At 36.0% G+C, this 19,905-nt stretch overlaps 3 protein-coding genes and 1 long non-coding RNA gene across 7 annotated transcripts; 3 read left to right on the forward strand and 1 right to left on the reverse strand.

Annotated features, from left to right (window-relative positions):
• Nucleotides 1–25: 25 nt before the first annotated feature.
• Nucleotides 26–12,739, forward strand: LOC127178333 (complement C1r-A subcomponent-like). 2 transcript variants are annotated; one of them, XM_051131147.1, is made up of 11 exons: nucleotides 26–213; nucleotides 1,229–1,430; nucleotides 1,702–1,876; nucleotides 3,822–3,956; nucleotides 4,709–4,911; nucleotides 4,993–5,140; nucleotides 5,262–5,380; nucleotides 6,460–6,538; nucleotides 6,628–6,762; nucleotides 6,849–6,923; nucleotides 11,681–12,739. In XM_051131147.1, exons 1-11 carry the CDS (start codon nucleotides 188–190, stop codon nucleotides 12,442–12,444), a joined length of 2,061 nt encoding a protein of 686 aa, XP_050987104.1. In that variant the 5' UTR covers nucleotides 26–187; the 3' UTR covers nucleotides 12,445–12,739. The 2 variants fall into 2 exon arrangements, with proteins under 2 accessions (XP_050987104.1, XP_050987103.1); XM_051131146.1 differs by lacking the exon at nucleotides 11,681–12,739 and adding an exon at nucleotides 7,049–8,078 and having other exon boundaries at nucleotides 36–213.
• On the forward strand, nucleotides 9,806–19,516 carry LOC127178334 (complement C1s subcomponent-like). Of its 3 annotated transcripts, none has more exons than XM_051131148.1 (6): nucleotides 9,806–9,953; nucleotides 17,646–17,847; nucleotides 17,985–18,159; nucleotides 18,284–18,418; nucleotides 18,526–18,600; nucleotides 18,690–19,516. In XM_051131148.1, the coding sequence occupies exons 1-6, from the start codon at nucleotides 9,919–9,921 to the stop codon at nucleotides 19,436–19,438; spliced, it is 1,371 nt and encodes a 456-aa protein (XP_050987105.1). In that variant the 5' UTR covers nucleotides 9,806–9,918; the 3' UTR covers nucleotides 19,439–19,516. The 3 variants fall into 3 exon arrangements, with proteins under 3 accessions (XP_050987105.1, XP_050987107.1, XP_050987106.1); XM_051131150.1 differs by lacking the exon at nucleotides 9,806–9,953 and adding an exon at nucleotides 13,739–13,769; XM_051131149.1 differs by lacking the exon at nucleotides 9,806–9,953 and adding an exon at nucleotides 17,359–17,517.
• Nucleotides 13,656–16,754, forward strand: LOC127178336 (complement C1s-1 subcomponent-like). The gene is made up of 6 exons (XM_051131151.1): nucleotides 13,656–13,769; nucleotides 13,897–14,095; nucleotides 14,226–14,397; nucleotides 15,285–15,416; nucleotides 15,508–15,582; nucleotides 15,666–16,754. Exons 1-6 carry the CDS (start codon nucleotides 13,744–13,746, stop codon nucleotides 16,427–16,429), a joined length of 1,368 nt encoding a protein of 455 aa, XP_050987108.1. The 5' UTR covers nucleotides 13,656–13,743; the 3' UTR covers nucleotides 16,430–16,754.
• Nucleotides 13,898–17,973, reverse strand: LOC127178338 (uncharacterized). Its single transcript, XR_007829381.1, has 2 exons — nucleotides 17,803–17,973; nucleotides 13,898–14,050 (listed from the first exon to the last, which is right to left on the reverse strand). It is a non-coding gene; the product is annotated as an uncharacterized LOC127178338 (long non-coding RNA).
• Nucleotides 19,517–19,905: the final 389 nt, after the last annotated feature.

The following is a 19,905-nucleotide window of genomic DNA, read 5'->3' on the forward strand; positions in this document are numbered from 1 at the left end:
ATCTACTACTAGAGCGAGGCTCTCTTTCTTCTGCCATAGCCAAATCAAACAAGTTTACCTTTTTTGATGACTTTTAGACTCTTGATCTCTCATATGTGCTTGTTAACCACATACACTTTATCGCAAGAAAAACTCATGACTGCTTTAACAGTTTAGTCAAACGGCTACTGACATCTGCATTTTCGTTATGGACAGAATAGATCTAATAATTTGGTAAGTTGATTTTAGATTTCATTCTTCAAATTTGCATATGTGTGATTAATTTAATAACAGACATTGATGGATGTTAAAAGAATGTTTCTTAAAAGATTGTGTCATCCTGGATGTTCATGTCTTTCTTTCTTCAGTTGAAAAGGAATTAAGGTTTTTGAGGAAAACATCTGAGGATTTTTTTTTTTTTTTTTATATAGTGGGCTGCAATGGGTTTCAATGCAGCTTCAAAGGACTCTCCTCGATCCCAGCCGAGGAATAAAGGTCTTATCTAGCGTAACAATCAGTCATTTTCTAAAAGAAATACATTTTTTAATTCTTTTTAACCACAAACGTTCATCTTGCACTAGCTCTGTGATGTGCATGTGCATCTTCACGTATTGCGTAATCATGTTGGAAAAGTCACGCAAGGTTAGTTTTTTTGTCTGTTTTCTTCGATTCAGAAAGGTAGATTAGGGCGAAAAACTCATCCCATTTTCTCCTCCAACTTCAAAATCGACCTATATCGTTGTTATTCCTTTTCTGTAAAGGGCGTTTGACTTTCTTTGCATATTCACTTTGTAAGCACTGGGTCGATGCTTCTGCCTACGTCACTTGTGCATGATTATGTAATGCATGAGGTATTTAAATTGTCTTTTTTTTTTTAAATGACCAATCGTTTTGCTAGATAAGACCCTTATTTCTCGGCTGGGATCATGTAGAGGCCTTTAAAGCTGCATTGAAACCGCAGTTTGGTTCTTCAGCCCATTGCCCATCATTGAAGCCCACTATATGGAGAAAAATCCTGGAATGTTTTCCTCAAAAACCTTAACTTCTTTTCAACAGAGGAAAGAAAGACATGAACATCTTGGATGGCATGGGGTGAGTAACTTATCAGGAATTTTTTATTCTGGAAGTAAACTAATCCTTTAAATATCTTCTAACACCCTGTTTATTTAGTCTAAATTAACCAAAAATTATTCCAGCAACACTATTGATTATGATCTTTTTTCTGTTTTCTACTGAAACACTGATTCAGGCTGCTGTGGACATGTGTGAATGTGCCTAAGTGTGAGCCAACCATGTTTGGAGAGGTGTCTTCTCCACAGTACCCTCAACCATATCAAGCAAATGTCCAGGAACAATGGGACCTGGAGGTGCCGCAAGGCTACCAGATCCAGCTAACGTTCAACCACCTGGATATTGAGCCCTCTCCAGACTGTTACTACGATTCTGTCTCGGTTAGTAGAGAAACTACTAGTGAAAATACTTGAGTGGTGTGACCTAATTTGGGTTGCACAATCCATACCCTGTACTGTGTTTTGTATTATGTGTTGTTTGTGCCAAAAATGCCAAAAAAAAGAGTCACAGCCTGCTTCATGCACTTCATATAAATTAGGTTTGAAATGTCATTGTGACTACAATCATTTGGTTTTTTAGCAAGGCCAAATAAATCATAACACGTGTTGTTGTTTTTTTTTAATTTCTAGTTTTTAATTTTTTTTTTTTTAGGTTCTGTCAGATAAGAAGGTTCTGGGGAAGTTTTGTGGCCAGAATTCCACAGACAGATTTCACCCAGGTCACAAGCCCATCTTGGCTCCTGGTAACCGTCTGCAGCTGGTTTTTCTAACAGATGATTCAAATCACGAGTCACACTTGGGATTCACTGCATTCTACCAGGCTGTTGGTGAGTTATGGTGCATTCATACCATATCGTAATTACCGTAATTTCGAGATGACAACATGTGACGTTCTACTCGGAGCTGTTCACGTCCTCAGAATCCGAATTATGCTTTTCTATGGCAACCCTATAAACGCCTAAACAGAACTTACGTTGGTCAGGTGGTACACCGGTCATGTGGTACAAGTCGTAGCCCTCAGAAGCCTCCCAGTTCACAAGTTGTAATTACGAGTTCTACAAGGACGTGAACACTTTTTACAAGTTGGAATCTCATAATTACGGGAATTCCGATATGGCGTGAATGCACCTTTATATACTTGAAGCATATTACAGACATATCAGTGTTGTAGTAAGTTCTCTTAAGGTTGTAGAATCTGATCTCTTTCACACAGCAGTTCTAGAATTTGGTGGCATTCCAGAAGCAAAGCAGTTCAACAGCACTGAGATTTTTTACTGTTTGTATTAGTCCACTTGTCTGTGTTTGTGCATTCCATACAGGGCGCCTGTTTGTGTATTAGGAACTTTTAATGAAAATTTGTTGATATAGAGAAAAAAATCCTAAGGCCTACACTTATGATATATATAGAGTTGAAGTCAAGAGTTTACACACACCTTGTAGAATCTACAAAATGTTAATTATTTTACCAAAATTCACGAGTTCACCCTCACATCTAATCTGGTTGAGCAAACAGTAAGCATATTTTGGCGTGCTGTCCTGGGGGAGGGCTCCGAGCCCGGAATATGGCCCGAACCCAGAGAACTCCCCCGATCCCAAGTATAGGATGAGGATAGATTAAGAGTGAGGAGTTGGGGTGGAGGAGGGATGCCGAAAAACAGTCGAATGACGGAGGTAAGTCGGCTGTGTGCTTATATATGACTTGTGCTAGCTAGACGAGTTGCACCTGTGCCAAATTAGTTGATTATCTGATCATGCTCCTCCCGAACTTTGTTATCAAACATCATTAAGAGGGATCATACAAAATGCATGTTTTTTTTTCATTTAATACTTACCTGAACACAATATTTCACATAAAAGACATTTACATGTTGTCCACAAGCAAAAATATTAGTTCAAAAGTTTATATACATTTGGTTCTTCATACTGTGTTGTTACCTGAATGATCCACAGCTGTGTTTATTTGTTTAGTGAAAGTTGTTCATGAGTCCCTTGTTTGTCCTGAACCATTAAACTGTCTGCTGTTCTTCAGAAAAATCCTTCAGGTCCCACAAATTCTGTGGTTTTGAAGCATCTTTGTGTAGTTGAACCCTTTCCAAGAATGACTGTGTGATTTTGAGATCCACCTTTTCACACTGAGGACAACTGAGGGACTCATATGCAACTATTACAGAAGGTTCAAACACTCACTGATGCTCCAGAAGGAAACACAATGCATTAAGAGCTCCAGAGGGTGTAAACTTTTAAACAGAATGAAGATGTGCAAATCTTTCTTATTTTGCCTGGAAGTGTCAGTTTTCATCTCTTGGACACATCATGTGGGATGGAAAATGTGCTTTTTTCGCAACTATTTATATAATGTTAAGTTAAATTTAATAAGATGAATTCACAGCATTAAATGGAAACAGATACTATCTACAATATACATTGATACACCACTGTTTGTGCAGACCAGTGACTGTCTGTGTTTGTATGTGAGTCATTGAATCATTCGTTCAACCGTTTTCGTGTTTTTGTTTAAAACACTGGTTAGACCATTATGTGTTGCACTGTAACACAGAATGGTCGATTCTTGGTTGCCTTTTTGATTGGAACTATTTTTATTGGCGCAACAAAAATAGACACACTAACTGGTCTAAAATAATAAATATTATCAATATTTATTTCTTGTTACCTGTTGTATAAAAGCAATATGCAGTACAACAGTACTGTTGTTTTTGTCATATGATGTTATTTAATTAAACATAATTAATGCTCCTATACCTGTTTCCTTAGACATAGATGAGTGTTCCTCTTCCAGTGTAGAAAATGGTCCACCGTGTTCACAGATATGCCTCAACACCCTTGGCTCCTACCTGTGCGCCTGCCGTCATGGTTACACGCTACGGCCTGACCAACGCACCTGTGCCTGTGAGTGTATTTGCTAATAAAATCTCAGGCACTGTGATGTTTACATTTCCAGCACACTGTTTATGTCGATTGTAGAGGTTAGTGGTTGTAACTACAATTGTAATTTTCTAAAAGATGTTCTTCCATGATTTTTTTTGAAAATTGCAACACATTTTTAAAATTTCATGTAGGCATATGATTAATTTAATGTATAAACAATAGACACCTTTTATCATTAACTAAAACAAAAACTATTAAAAACATTTGTGTTAATTGAAATAAAGCTAAAACTGAATAAATTATTTATTTATATATATATAGTTTTCACTGTAGTCTTTTATAATTTTGTAGTTTTTTTTACTATTATGTTTCGTTTATTTTGTTTTCGTTTTAAAACACTTCTAAAATTGTAGTTAAAGTTTTTCATTCAGTATTTATAATTTATTCAGTTTTAGCTTCATTACAATTAACACAAATGTTTTTAATAGTTTTTGTTTTAGTTAATGATAAAACGCATTTATTGTTTATATATTAAATTAATCATATATATATATATATATATATATATATATATATATATCGCATTTATTGTTTATGTATTAAATTAATCATATATATATATATATATATATATATTATTATTATTTTTTTTTTTAAATATCAACAAAATGTTAACAAAAAATATAACTGATATAAACCATAATCTAACTTTACATATAGATGAAAGGAATAGTAATCTGTATCAAGTGGTGTGTATTTCCTCCCTGTGACAGTGGAGTGTGGAGGTGGAGTGCACAGTGAATTAGAGGGGACCATCTCCAGTCCTGGGTTCCCAGACATGTCCCCGCATGATCTCGACTGCATCTACACAATCTCTGTACAGCCAGGCTACATGATCACTCTCAACTTCAGCCAGAACTTCCACATAGAGCAAGTCTACAACCAAGGAGACACCTGTCTCTTCCACTGGCTGCAAGTATGCTTATAAACGTCTGTCTTTATATTTGTTAAGTTTTAAGTTTATTTCTATGCTTATCTGCTTTTTATTCTTCCTCAGGTGTCTGTCCAAGGAAAACCTCCCCAAAAGTACTGTGGAGGAAAAAGCCCTGGAGTCCTGAACACGGGTGCTCACATTGTCCAGCTGGAGTATCACACCGATGGACACGGACAGAGCCAGGGGTGGAGCTTACTTTACACCACACAGAGTGAGAATTTTTTTTTTTTTTTTTTTTTTCAGAAAACAATGGATATCAGAACAGCAATATTATAAATCCTCAAATATATGTGCTGCTAATTAGTTCTGTTTCCTCTCATCTTTTTTTAAAGGGGTACAGTGTCCAAATCCCGGCACTATCACCAGTGGAACAGTTACACCGAGTTTTGCCCAGTACTTGTACAGAGACTACATTCATGTGCGCTGTAATCCAGGTTTCAAGCTCATGATGGTGAGCTTTACAAGAATGCTGATCGTAAAGCAAGAACTGGGGACAATTCACACAGAAAGGGTTTTTGTGCTTAAAACCATGTGGAAGCCTATTTGAATTAAAAAATATATAAAGGCTATTGTGACTTTTTATCTCAAACCGTTTTTCTCAGAATTGCATGATGCAAACCCACAATTCTGAGTTTTTTTATATTTTTAAATTGCATGATATTAACATGCGATTGTGAGGTATAAAGTCAGAATTGCGCGATATAAATGCACAATTGTGAGATATAAACTTGCAATTGTGACTTTTTTCTCAGAAATGTTTGATACAAACTCTCAATTGACTTTTTTTCCACAGAACAGCAATTGCGAGTTATGAAGTTAGAATTACGTGATACAAACTCACAATCGTAAGTCATAAAGGTAGAATTGTGAAATGTAAACTCACAATTCTGACTTTTTTTTTTTATTTTTATTCCCATAACTATGTGAGATAGGCCTAAGTTATAAAGTCAGAATTGAGTGAGATAAAATCACAGTTGTATGAACTCACAATTTTACATTTTTTTTCTCAGAATTGCATGATATAAACTCACAACTTTGAGAAATAAAATCAGAATTGCTATATAAAAACTCACAATTCTGACTTTTTTCTCAGTTGCAAGTTCTAAAGTCCAATTTTGGAAAAAAGACATTCTCTGAATTGTGTTTATATCTCATATATGAACTTGCAATTCTGAGAAAAAAAGTCAGAATTGCAAGATGTAAACTTGCAATTGCAAAATAAATAAATAAATGAGTAAATAAATCAGAAGTGTGAGATAAAAAGTCATAATTACCTTTTTTATTTTTTTTCAGTGGCGGAAACGGGCTTACATAATCTGACTTTTTAAAACTTTTTAAAACTTAAACGTTGCATTTTTAGAACACTGTGTCTTGTGTAAGATACTGCAAAAGGCTCAATATGTGAGTGCATATTGGTTTAACATGTTTATCCAAAATCAATGCAAAAACGCATTCTGTGTGAACAGCCTCTAAGAGTGTATTGGTGAATATACGTGATTTGATGGCGCATTTTCCTTTTTCTTCTTTAAGGGAGACAAAGAGATTTCAAGTTTTAAGTCCATATGTCAGAGTAACGGACAATGGCATTTGAATCTGCCAGAGTGCAAGAGTGAGTAAATACACATATTTACCTGATATTGCATTTGGTTACATTGCGTCCATTCATCATTCTATTCCTATGTATTGTCCGCTTTACAGTTATCGACTGTGGAGCTCCAAAGCCGCTGTTGAATGGAGACATTCAGTTTGTCAGTGGAGAAAACAATGAATATCTTTCAGTCATAGAGTATCACTGCAATGAGCCATACTACAAATTTAAGGATTCTGCTAAAGGTCAGATACTGTACAAAAAACACCTTTATTCTTTGTGATTATTGAATCACGACCTTATGTCCTTTCTTTCGTTCTTTCTTGTGCAGTAACATACAAGTGTGCAGTAGACCGAAAATGGAGAGAAGTCAGCAACAATGATATTATTCCTCCTTGTTATCCTGGTAATAATTGTGGCTTGACAAACAGACAGCTAAAGAAATATTTTATATTACTTGTGCATTTGCACTATTGTCATTTAACTTTATTATATATGTTCATATTTTTGTTTCTTTTTAAAAAAATTTAGTGTGTGGAATGAACACAGAAGTCAGTTTTGGAGGCAGAGTCTTTGGTGGGAAGCCAGCCAGATCAGGACAGATTCCCTGGCAGCTTCTCCATACTGCACAAAACAGAGGTGGTGCATCTCTGATCAGTGATTACTGGGCTCTGACAGCTGCTCACGTGGTAGATGGATTTGAAAACAACAACATGACCTGGCTTGGAGGAATAACCAATAGTAAGGACAAAAACCCAGTCACTATGAAGGCCGAGAAGATTATAATTCACCCAAATTATAAGAAGGTTCCGGTGGGTGATTATCAGACAAACTTTGATAATGACATTGCACTGATCAAAATGTCTGACAGGGTGCCACTCGGTCAAAACATCAGGCCAGTGTGTCTGCCAAACAAAACACAGGAACATGTAATGGAGGGCACGATGGGTACAGTATCAGGCTTTGGAGGGTTTGAGAAGGGCTTAAAAAGTGAAATTTTACGTTATGGGCATATTAGGGAATATTCTTCTGAACAGTGTGTTTTTGGGGATATGCCTGTCACTGATAACATGTTCTGTGCTGGAGATGATGTTCAACGTGTTGACAGTTGTCAAGGTGACAGTGGGGGTCCTCTGTTCTTCCCCATGTTGGGCCATGGAACTAAACAGCAGCCCTACGAGGTGAGGGGCATTGTGTCATGGGGTCCTGAAAGATGTGGCCAGATTTCTAAAGGTTACTACACTAAAGTGCAGAACTACCTGGGTTGGATTGAAGAAACAATGGCAAATAATTAGCATCCACAGTGCAATATGAGACATTAATGTCTCATGTTGAGGAAAAATGAAAAGAAAAAAATGGTTCATTTTCACAATCATCATTCATCATCAAAGCGAGTAATTTGTATATATTGCATACTATTCATGTCAGATGAATTCTTTCTCATCTATATACTACATGCAACTAATATTTTTACCCTACCTTCCACAGCCCTAAAATATACAATATGCAGATTTTCCCCCTGTAAGACATAAAAATAAATAAATAAAAAATGAACCTCTCACTGACCTTTTCTATTTATTAGGGCCTGAGTACCAATGGTGCGAGGACCCTATTGGAAATGCTCGCTTTCTTCTTCTTTTTCTTCTTCTTCTCTAAAATGAATTGCATTTTTGAGGGCCTAAACGTGGTCACACTCATGAAACTTTGCACACGCACCAACAGTGGTGAAAATTGCCATCTGATATAGGTTTCAGAAGTGGGTGTGTCAAAATGGCTCGATAGCACCACCTATAAAATTTCAACTGAGTGCCCCTCAAGGTACATTTCACGTACATGTAGGAAATTCGGTACACATTGGAACACACCAATACCTAAAAAAGTCCCCCACAAAGTCCGAAACCCAACAGGAAGTCTGTTATTTTGAATTTTCTCTGCAAGTTTTGTGCCATTGTTGCCATTTGCAGGCGTTGTATTAAAACAAAGTCCTCCTAGAGAACACCAAATTTAGTCATTGTAATCTGTGACATTAAATTGCAAAGATTTTGAGTTTTTTGTTGAATGGCGTGTCTGTGGTGGCCTGACAAATTTTGATGTTTCGCCATGATGGCCTAAAGACATCTAAAGGCCAATATTCCATATGCTACCTGCTGGCAACATGAAGTGACATGAAGTTTTATGCTTTAACAAACTAATTTCATTGTTTAATTTAATGACATCAACAATATATTTGGTCAGTCTAATCTAAAGTCCTTTGCGATGTTCAGTTGTGAAGATATAGGGTTTATGTGCAACAGACTTCTGTATTCTGCAAACCAAGTCTCGTTGCTTCCGGTTCACACATTTTGCATATGCCTCATTAAATATGAAGCTGTTTGTCTTTAAAGTAGACACTAAAGATAATTATAACCAATGTCCATCACTTGTGTGGACTGATATATAAAAGTTTTTTACTAACATTTATATATAAAAGTTACATTAAAACGTCAACAATAAAAACAGCCAGCTAATTTAAGTGATTACCTTAAAAGTCCATTGATATAGGCATTATTTGATACTGCTATTAATATGTTCTCCAACAAGCGTAAGCAATGAGACCTGTTTTCCAGGTTTGGTCAGATGACGTTCAAAATATACCCCGTTGAGTTTTCATTAAAGGGCGTTTGGGCCAAATACAGGAAATACGTCACACGTTTGGTAAGAGTCCTGGCCTGAAGACATCTAAAGGCCAATATTCAGCTATAATCACAGAGCCACCTCTTGGCAACAGGATATGTCATGTTTTACGTTAACTCAAAAATACCATATTCAATCTGCACCAAACTTCATATGTTTGATAAAAGTCCTGGTCTGAAGACATCTATATGCAAATATTCAGTTATAGTCAGAGTGCCACCAACTGGTAGCAGAAATACTGGCACATATAAATGACTTAGAAGTATTCCTCCTAAATTTACCACTTTAAACGCATATTGCTCACCGTTGACTGTTTTTCACTGGGTGGTAGTGAGCCCGGATGTGAGAGCCCTTTCAACGCTGCTTGCAGCTTTAATTACTATTATTATTTTTTAATAAAAAGGATAGCACATACAGTAAACAAACCACTATTTAGGCCTACACTATAGAAGTAGTGCATAAAATACCTTTAGCAGACTTTAACTCTTTCCTCCGACCTAAAAAGCAGTGTGAACCATGGGAAGGGTTGTTTACATCTCTCTCTATTAGATATATTTTGTTGTCGCTGTTTTGTAGCTCAGCCAAATCAAACAAATCTGTCTTTTAACATGACTTTTAGACCCTTGGTGTGTCATTAGAGAGGCACCGCAAGTGTAGCCACAGAAAGACCTACGGGAAAACCCTTTTTAACTTCTTAATGATTTTAGTGAAAAGCTATCAACATCTGAATGTCTGCTATGGTTGGAACAGTTCTAATAATTTGGTAAGTTCTTTTTAGATTTAATGTTTATTCATTATTTAAGGATTAAACTACTTTGACCTCCGTTTGTATCTCTGTGCTACTAAAACACACTGATTCAGGCTGCTGTGGGCTTATGTGAATGTGTGTGAGTGTGAGCCGGCCATGTTTGGAGAGGTGTCTTCTCCACAGTACCCTCAACCATATCCAGCAGATATCCTGGAGCAATGGGACCTGGAAGTGCCGCAAGCCTACCAAATCCAGCTAACGTTCAGTCACCTGGATATTGAGCCCTCTCCAATCTGTGGTCATGATTCTCTCATTGTGTGTGTTTCCTTACCTCAAAATCATTTGAGCTGCACAGTCATTTGAGCTCCAGTTAGATACAGTCTGATGTCTTTTTTTTTGCATTCAGCTTGTGTCTAATAAGAAGGTTCTGGGGAAGTTTTGTGGCCAGAGTTCCACAGACAGATTTCACCCAGGTCACAAGCCCATCGTGGTTCCTGGTAACCGTCTCCAGCTTATTTTTCTAACTGATGATTCAAATCCTGAATCACACATAGGATTTAATGCATCCTACCAGGCTATTGGTAAGTAATAATTAAGTAGAATCAGTCCTGTAGTTACGAATGTTACAACTTACTCAAAATATGAGTGTCAGTTACCTTCTATTTATTATTTTATTACATCCAGAATTTAGTTCCTGAATCAGTGTTCTTGAATGAATCAGTTGAGTGACTCACTCATAAAGTGAATCTGTTGAAAAAAGACTGAAAAATACCACCTATTGACAATGTAAAACCTACAAAAAGATACATATTCCTCCATTTTATTGTATTGAGCAGGCAAAACTGTTTGTTATCCCAAATAGTGTGTGGGTGTGTTACTGTAAATAAATTACTGAAGAAAAAAAAAAACCTGGCTGACTTCATTTTTAGTTATTGTGCCTTTATGAGTAGTTAAATTCTAATTAAATTATAATAAACTGACTTGTTTAGTTAAAAGTAATTATAAAAATATGCTGTCAAGAGTCAGAAGAACAAAAGTGCAAAGAGGGAGGCAAGAAACAGGAGTTTTGTAGTGTTAACCCTAGTTAAAGTTTAATTTATATTGAAAAAGTTACCAGTGTTAGTAAAAATATACAAAAAAAGGTTAGTAGCCAAATTTGTTTCAAGTGTTTTTTATTTATTCTAAAAGGTGGAGGGAAGGATGCAGGTGGCTCGAACATACATTTTTCCTAGGGTCTCCAAATGTCTACAGCCAGATTTTACCTGACATGATACAACAACATCAGTGTGTTATGAAACTTTTTTTAATTTTAACTTTCAGTTTACCTTGCTTAATAATCTCTGCTTTCTTTTCTTTGGCTCTACTGGCTGTGGAGATCCAGAACCCCTGCCAAATGGAGGTGTTCGATTTATCAGTGGCTCAAACAATGACTATCATTCAGTCATCGAGTATTACTGCAATGAGCCATACTACACTTTTGAAGGAACTCCTAATGGTCAGATACTTAAAAAAAATATGTTTTTTTAAACTATTTTCAAATAATTTTTGCAAATTTTTTTCACCTGTACAGTAAGATACACCTGTACAGAAGACCAGAGGTGGACAGCAAATGGACAACACCACAATGATAATTTTCCTCTTTGCGTTTTTGGTAATTGTTCTGAAATTAAATGTCACACTGGCTATATTAGATTAAATGTGTTAATTTCTTTAATGTGTATTTTTTTTTATTTTTCTTTCAGTGTGTGGAATGAACACAGAAGTCAGTTTTGGAGGCAGAGTCTTTGGTGGGAAGCCAGCCAGATCAGGACAGATTCCCTGGCAGCTTCTCCATACTGCACAAAACAGAGGTGGTGCATCTCTGATCAGTGATTACTGGGCTCTTACAGCTGTTTCTGTGGTAGACGGATTTGAAAACACCAACATGACTTGGCTTGGAGGAATAATCAATAGTAAGGACAAAAACCCAGTCACTATGAAGGCTGAAAAGATCATAATTCACCCAAATTATAAGAGGGTTCCGGTGGGTGATTATCAGACAGACTTCGATAATGACATTGCACTGATCAAAATGTCTGACAGGGTGCCTCTAGGTCCAAACCTCTGGCCTGTGTGTCTGCCGAACAAAACACATGAACCTGTAATGGAGGGCACGATGGGTACAGTATCAGGCTTTGGAGGGTTTGAACGGGGATTAAAAAGTGAAATTTTGCGTTATGGGCATATTCGGGAATATTCTTCTGAACAGTGTGTTTTTGGGGATATGCCTGTCACTGATAACATGTTCTGTGCTGGAGATGATGTTCAACGTGTTGACAGTTGTCAAGGTGACAGTGGGGGTCCTCTGTTCTTCCCCATGTTGGGCCATGGAACTAAAGAGCAGCGCTACGAGGTGAGGGGCATTGTGTCATGGGGTCCTGAAAGATGTGGCCAGGTTTCTAAAGGTTACTACACTAAAGTGCAGAACTACCTGGACTGGATCAGAGAGACAATGGCAAATAATTGACATGACATGAGCTTCCTGTCAGTCATTATTCAGTACAGTTATATAGCTTTCATTTAGTTTTCATTCACAGTTTTCATAGTATACATTTTCTATAGTTAAAATGGTTAAGCAAGTACAATAATATTCAAAAGTATTGATATATTTACCTAAATCATAATTACATATGACAATGGAGGACAACGTATTTCATTTCATTGTTCTCATTGTAAAAAGCTTTTATGCAGTGAGACTTTTTAAAGTCATATTTTCTTATTACAAATAACTGAAATAAACTTAAAGTCATTGCCTACTGACATTTGTTTTTATTTCTCTCCCTTTTTTGTAATATGAATTGTAAAAATGAAAGAAAATTAATGTAAAGTGAAATAAAATAAAACATAAAAACTAATTTTATTGATTTACTTGATGTATACTAAAACTGAAACGAATAAAATGATTTAAAAAAACAATATAGATGTTAAAAAACATAAAAAAAACACTAATAAAAAGAAAACGTAAAATATAAATTATTCAAATTATTAATAAAAAACTATAATCGTATATACACAGATCACTGATTAATGTTAAATATACATATTCATGTCTCTTTTCTGAATTTGTAATAATCTGTTTCTTCTACCAATTTTTATTAATTTTTAACATTTTTAATTAACGTTTTGGAGATGCCTTGACCCATTTTGTCTATTTTTCTTGCTTCCAACACATGAAATTGAAGAACTGCTGTCTGATTTATCCCACCCCATGACAGGTGACATTGTAATGATATAATAAATATTGTAATTTTATATAGTTTACGTACCAGAGGTTGTAATATATATTTTATATATACTACTGTCAGATAAATTCTTATCGTAGCTATGATATTATGGCCACCACCACCTCCTGTAGTCTATAAAAATTACCTGCAATATACATATTGTCCCTATAAGGCTTTTTTTTTCAAACGAACCTCTCACTTTCCATTTTTGATAAAAAGGAAACTACTTACTGTAAACAAACCACAATTTAGGCCTGCACCATAAAATAGCTGTATTAAATAGTGTCTGCAGACTTTACCATTCCCCCTTGAGTAAATGGCCTAAATAGTAATGTGAATTATGGGAAGGGTTTTTTTGCATCTTTCTCTTTTTCTCAGTTATTGTTTTTGTACCACAGCCAAAACTAAATGGTCTTTTATCATGACCGTTAGACCCTTGCTCTGTCACTAGAGAGGCAGTGCAGTTGTAGACAGATAAAAATCCTCACAACTTCTCTATCATTTTTGTGAAATAATTGTAGTTAAACGTTACTGGCATCTGCATGGCTGGAAAAGTTCTAATAATTTGGTAAGTTCTTTTTAAAGTTCATGTTTCATCTGCATGTTCATCCTTATGATTATTTTAATAATCATCAATATAATAATGACCATCTCAGAACCTGTTTGTATTTCTGTCCTGTAAAACACTGATTCAGGCTCTGGGCATGTGTGAATGTGTGTGAGTGTGAGCCGGCCATGTTTGGGGAGGTGTCTTCTCCACAGTACCCTCAACCATATCCAGCAGATATCCTGGAGCAATGGGACCTGGAGGTGCCACAGGGGTATCAGATCCAGCTGACGTTCAATCACCTGGATATTGAGCCCTCTCCAAACTGTAGTCATGATTCTCTCAGTGTAAGTGTTTTCTCATTTCACTAATCACAGTAAAGATTTATATTGGCTTTTAACTGGCTTTCACCTCATTTGAGCTGCGCAGTCATTTGAGCAGCAGTACGATAAAGATGTCATTTTATTTTGCATTTAGCTTGTGTCTGATAAGAAGGTTCTGGGGAAGTTTTGTGGCCAGAGTTCCACAGACAGATTTCACCCAGGTCACAAGCCCATCTTAGTTCCTGGTAATCATCTCCAGCTCTTTTTTCAAACTGATGATTCAAATCCTGAATCACACATAGGATTTAATGCATCCTACCAGGCTGCTGGTGAGTAATAACTGAGCAAAAAGTGTCAGTTGCCTTTTATTTATTATTCTGTTTTTAACAGTTAAATGCAGCATTTAGTTCCTGAATGAATCAGTGTTTTTGAATGAATCAGTTGAGTGACTCACTCATGAAGTGAATCTGCTGAGCAACTATTTATATAGTTAATTTCCACTGTAGGCCTTCATTCCACTGTACAGAGTAGGCAAAACTGTTTGTTATCCCAAATAGTGTGTGGGTGTGTTACTGTAAATAAATTACTAAAGAAAATAAAGAAAAAAACTGACTTAATTTTTAGTAATTGTGGCTTTATGAGTAATTCATTTCAAATTAAATTCTAATAAATTGACTTAAAAAAAAGTTGAAGTAATGAGTAAAAATATGCTGACAAGACTTACTGTACAAATCAGTGTAGCGAACGAGCTGTTTAAGTGCGTCAAATCAAACATTCTTTCACTCCATTTGTTCTATTGATGCCAGACTTAAGCTCGTGGACTGTGTCAGAAAGCGAACACACATCTGTATACTGTATTTTGCAGGATGAACTTGCAGGATGTTTTAATGGTACAAAGACCTCTTATATACCAAAAAAAAAAAAAAAAAAGGCAAATTTGATTTCTTATATCATGACCCCTTTAATTAATATGGGGAAAGTTACCAATGTTAGCAAAAAGGTTAGTAATATTTGTTTCAAGTGTTTTTTTATTTATTCTGAAAGATGGAGGGGACGAATGGTGCAGGGGGCTCCAACATAATTTTTTTTTCCATTTTTTTAACCAGATTTTACCAGAAATGATACAACAGCATTAGTGTATGACACATTTTTTTGAATTTTAACTGTCAGTGTACCTTGCTTAATAATCTCTGCTTTCTTTTCTTTGGCTCTACTGGCTGTGGAGATCCAAAACCCTTGTTAAATGGAGGTGTTCAGTTTATCAGCGGATCAAACAATGAGTATCATTCAGTCATTGAGTATTACTGCAATCAGCCATACTACACATTTGAAGGAACTCCTAATGGTCAGATACTTAAAAATGATTTTCATTCATGTTATTTCATTATTTTCAACCACTTAAAGTAATTTATTACGCATTTTTTTCTCTTGTGTAGTAACATACACCTGTACAGAAGACCAGAGATGGACAACAAATGACAACAATGACAATATTCCTCCTTGCATTCCTGGTAATGGTTTTGAAACGTGATGTTGGCTATATTAGATTAAAAATGTTGATTTCTTTAATGTGTATTTTTTATTTTTCCTTCAGAGTGTGGATTGAACACAGAAGTCTATTTTCGTGGCAGAGTCTTTGGTGGGATGCCAGCTAGATCAGGACAGATTCCCTGGCAGCTCTTCCATAAGAGACAAACCATAGGTGGAGCATCTCTGATTAGTGATTACTGGGCTCTGACAGCGGCTCATTTGGTAGATGGATATGAAAACACCACCATGACATGGCTTGGAGGAACAACTAATACTCGAGTCAAAAACCCAGTCATTATGGAGACAGAGAAAATTATAATTCACCCAAAATTTCAGAGAGTTGGTACACGTGATCAGAACAACTTTGATAATGACATTGCACTGATCAAAATGTCTGACAGGGTGCCACTCAGTTCAAACCTCAGGCCAGTGTGTCTGCCAAACAAAACACATGAACATGTAATGGAGGGAATGATGGGTACAGTATCAGGCTTTGGAGGGTTTGAGAAGGGCTTAAAAAGTGAAATTTTACATTATGGGCATATTAGGGAATATTCTTCTGAAGAGTGTGTTTTTGGGGATATGCCTGTCACTGATAACATGTTCTGTGCTGGAGATGATGTTCAACATACAGACAGTTGTAGAGGTGATGCTGGGGGTCCTCTGTTCTTACCCATGTTGGGCTATGGAACTAAAGAGCAGCGCTACGAGGTGAGGGGCATTGTGTCATGGGGTCCTCCAGAATGCGGTAATAAAATGTCTAAAAGTTTTTACACAAAAGTGCAGAACTACCTAGACTGGATCAGAGAGACAATGGCAAAGAATTGACATGACATGAGCTTTCTAAAGTTACAATGTTTAAGCAAGTACAATAACATTTAAAAGTATTGATTTTATTATTTACCTAACTTGTACATATGCCCACTGACATTTGTTTTTATTTCTCTCCCTTTTTTGTAATATGAATTTTAGAAAACTAAAGAAAAAGAATGTTAAGTAAAATAAATTTTTAATCATTAATTTTTATTGATTTACTTGACGTACAAACTCAAAATAAAAATTAAAATAAAAAGCTATATAGATATGTTAAAAAAACTATTGAATATGACAAAAGCACTATTAAAATGAAAACAGAAAATACATAAATAAAAACAAATCATTCAAATGAATAAAAAACTCTAATCGTATATACACAGATCAGTGATTAATATAAAATATGCATACATATTTATGTCTTTTTTTTAATCTGTAAAAATCTGTTTTGTGTTATTAAAATAGTGATACAAAAGAAGTATATATTTACCAACTTTTATGAATTTTTACAATTTTTACTTGACGTTTTTCTGTTGCCTGATACATCCCACCCCATGACAGGTGACATTGTAATGATATAATCAATGTTATTTACTTCACATATCAGAGGATGTAGCAGTAAATAGTACTGTCAAATAAATTCTTATCGTAGCTATGATTTTATGGCCCCACCACTTACTGTAGCCTTCAGTATGTGAATTGTCCCCATGAGGCATTTTAAAAAATGAACCTCTGAATATAAATTTATTTCAATAAAAAGGAAACAACTTATTGTAAACAAACCACAATTTAGGCCATAATGGCTGTATTAAATAGTGTCCGCACTTTGACCCTTCCCCCTTAAGTAAATGGCCTAAATAGCAATGTGAATTACGGGAAGGGCTGTTTGCATTTTTCTCTTTTTCTCAATTATTGTTTTTGAAGCACAGCCAGATCAAACAAAATTGTCTTTTTATCATGACCGTTAGACCCTTGCTCTTTCACTAGAGAGGCGGTGCTGTTGTAGACACATAAAAACTACAGAAAAATCCTCACAACTTTTCTATCATTTTTGTGAAAAAATTAATAGGCATCTGCATGGCTGGAAAAGTTCTAATAATTTGGTAAGTTCGTTTTAAAGGTCATGTTTCATCTGCATGTTCATCCTTATGATTATTTTAATAATCATCAATATAATAATGACCATCTTAGAACCTGTTTGTATTTCTGTTCTGTTAAAACACTGATTCAGGCTCCTGTGGGCATGTGTGAATGTGTGTGAGTGTGAGCCGGCTATGTTTGGGGAGGTGTCTTCTCCACAGTACCCTCAGCCATATCCAGCGGATATCCTGGAGCAATGGGACCTGGAGGTGCCACAGGGGTATCAGATCCAGCTGACATTCAGTCACCTGGACATTGAGCCCTCTCCAAACTGTTGCCAAGATTCTCTGATTGTAAGTGTTTCCTCATTTCAAAATATTGTAAAATATAATCACAGTGAAGATTTATACTGCCTTTTAGCTCATTTGAGCTGCACAGTCAGTTGAGCAGAAATAAGATTCAGTCTGTAGTCATTTTATTTTGCATTCAGTTAGTGTCCGATAAGAAGGTTTTGGGGAAGTTTTGTGGCCAGAATTCCACAGACAGATTTCACCCTGGTCAAAAGCCCATTATGGTGTCTAGTAACCATCTCCAGCTTTTTTTTGTTACTGATGATTCAAACCCCAAATCACACATGGGATTTAATGCATCCTACAAGGCTGTTGGTGAGTTATAATTAAGCATCATCAGTACTGTAGTTCTGAACATAACATTTTACACATCAGTGTACTGTGATTATTAAATGTATTCTAATATTCAGTTTATCTTGCTATTGTTCACTTTATACAGCTGCTGGATGTGGAGATCCAAAACCCCTACTGAATGGAGGTGTTCGGTTTATCAGTGGATCAAACAATGAGTATCATTCAGTCATCGAATATTACTGCAATAAGCCATACTACACATTTGAAGGAACTCCTAATGGTCAGATACTGTACAAAACTTATTTTGTTCATTCACATGATTTCACAACAACCAATTTCAACTTCTTCTTTTTTTTTTAATTTATTGACTTTTTGTCTCTTATTTAGTAACATACACCTGTACAGAAGACCAGAGATGGACAGCAGATGACAGTAATGACAATATTCCTCCTTGCGTTCCTGGTAATGGTTTGAAAAACTTAACATGATGCTGGCTATATTAGATCAAATGATTTAATTTCTTTAATGTGTATTATTTATTTTTCTCTTAGAGTGTGGAATGAATAAAGATGCTGCTTTTGGTGGTAGAGTCTTTGGTGGGAAGCCAGCAGCAATTGAGCAGATTCCCTGGCAGCTCTTTCATAAGAAAAGTCCCAGAGGTGGTGCATCTTTAATCAGTGATTTCTGGGCTGTAACAGCAGCTCACGTAGTGGATGGATATGAAACAACCACCATGAGTTGGTTAGGGGGAATAATTGATGCTACAAGCAAAAACCCAGTCATTATGGAGACTGAGAAAATAATAATTCACCCAAAGTATCAGAAAGTTGGTGGAGGTTCTCAGTCTAACTATGATCATGATATTGCACTCATCAAAATGTCTGAAAGGGTGCCTCTAGGTCCAAACATCAGGCCAGTGTGTCTGCCAAAGAAAACAGATGAATCTGAGGGAGAAGCCACAGTCTCAGGTTTTGGAAGATATAAAGATGAAAAAGCTAGTAGATATCTGCTTTATGGACACATCCAGATATACCCACTTAATGAATGTGATTCAGTGGGTTTGCCTGTCACCAATAACATGATCTGTGCTGGAGGAGACGAAGTAGACAGTTGTCAAGGAGATACTGGAGGTCCTTTGTTTTCTCCTGTTCTGGGCGATGGGTCTCCAGACAAGCCTTATCGTCTTACAGGCATTGTATCATGGGGTCTTCCTGGATGTGGGAATAAAAGCTTTAAGGGCTTCTATACTAAAGTCCAAAACTACCTGGACTGGATCAAGGAAACCATGGAAAAAAACTAACATCAGTGCACTAAAATGATATTCACCTACACCCGTTGTTAAATGTATGACACATCAATAAATTTACTCTCTGCTGTATCTGATCAGTGTATATCCATCTGCTATTTCCATAAATGGTTCAGCATTTGTAATTTGAAAAGTGTTTTATACTCACCAATGAAGTCATTTTTATATATAAAGACAATGAAGGATCTAAGGATTCTTCTGGCTATGTGTGTTGCTTCAAGAGAGCAACAATACATTTGCATTGTTCTACATTCATTTATTGTTCATTCACTCATTTATAATCATCAATCATTTAATCAACTCCCCCTACCTTTTTAAACAAGATTTATATAAAGACTGACTTAAGTATTTGTTTTTAATTTGTTCACATAAAATAAGGTCCAGTTTCCCTGTGTAGTGGGCAGATTTGTGCCATGGCATTTCCTCCTCTTTCAGAGGATTTAGTGTACAGCAGCAGATGT

The sequence above is a fragment of the Labeo rohita genome, chromosome 16 (genome assembly GCF_022985175.1).
Source record: "Labeo rohita strain BAU-BD-2019 chromosome 16, IGBB_LRoh.1.0, whole genome shotgun sequence".
NCBI classification, from domain to species: Eukaryota; Metazoa; Chordata; class Actinopteri; order Cypriniformes; family Cyprinidae; genus Labeo; species Labeo rohita.

Bases quoted from the DNA above. Each gene is read 5' to 3' on its own strand.
- LOC127178334 (XM_051131148.1), top strand. From the start codon at position 9,919: ATGTCTGCTATGGTTGGAACAGTTCTAATAATTTG. The intron at 18,160-18,283 runs GTGAGTTATAAT...CACTTTATACAG, and splicing joins TGCATCCTACAAGGCTGTTG to CTGCTGGATGTGGAGATCCA. The intron at 18,419-18,525 runs GTCAGATACTGT...TCTCTTATTTAG, and splicing joins ATTTGAAGGAACTCCTAATG to TAACATACACCTGTACAGAA.
- LOC127178333 (XM_051131147.1), top strand. From the start codon at position 188: ATGGACAGAATAGATCTAATAATTTG. The intron at 1,431-1,701 runs GTTAGTAGAGAA...TTTTTTTTTTAG, and splicing joins GTTACTACGATTCTGTCTCG to GTTCTGTCAGATAAGAAGGT. The intron at 6,924-11,680 runs GTAATAATTGTG...TTTTTCTTTCAG, and splicing joins TATTCCTCCTTGTTATCCTG to TGTGTGGAATGAACACAGAA.
- LOC127178336 (XM_051131151.1), top strand. From the start codon at position 13,744: ATGGCTGGAAAAGTTCTAATAATTTG. The intron at 14,398-15,284 runs CTGGTGAGTAAT...TCTTTGGCTCTA, and splicing joins TAATGCATCCTACCAGGCTG to CTGGCTGTGGAGATCCAAAA. The intron at 15,583-15,665 runs GTAATGGTTTTG...TTTTTCCTTCAG, and splicing joins TATTCCTCCTTGCATTCCTG to AGTGTGGATTGAACACAGAA.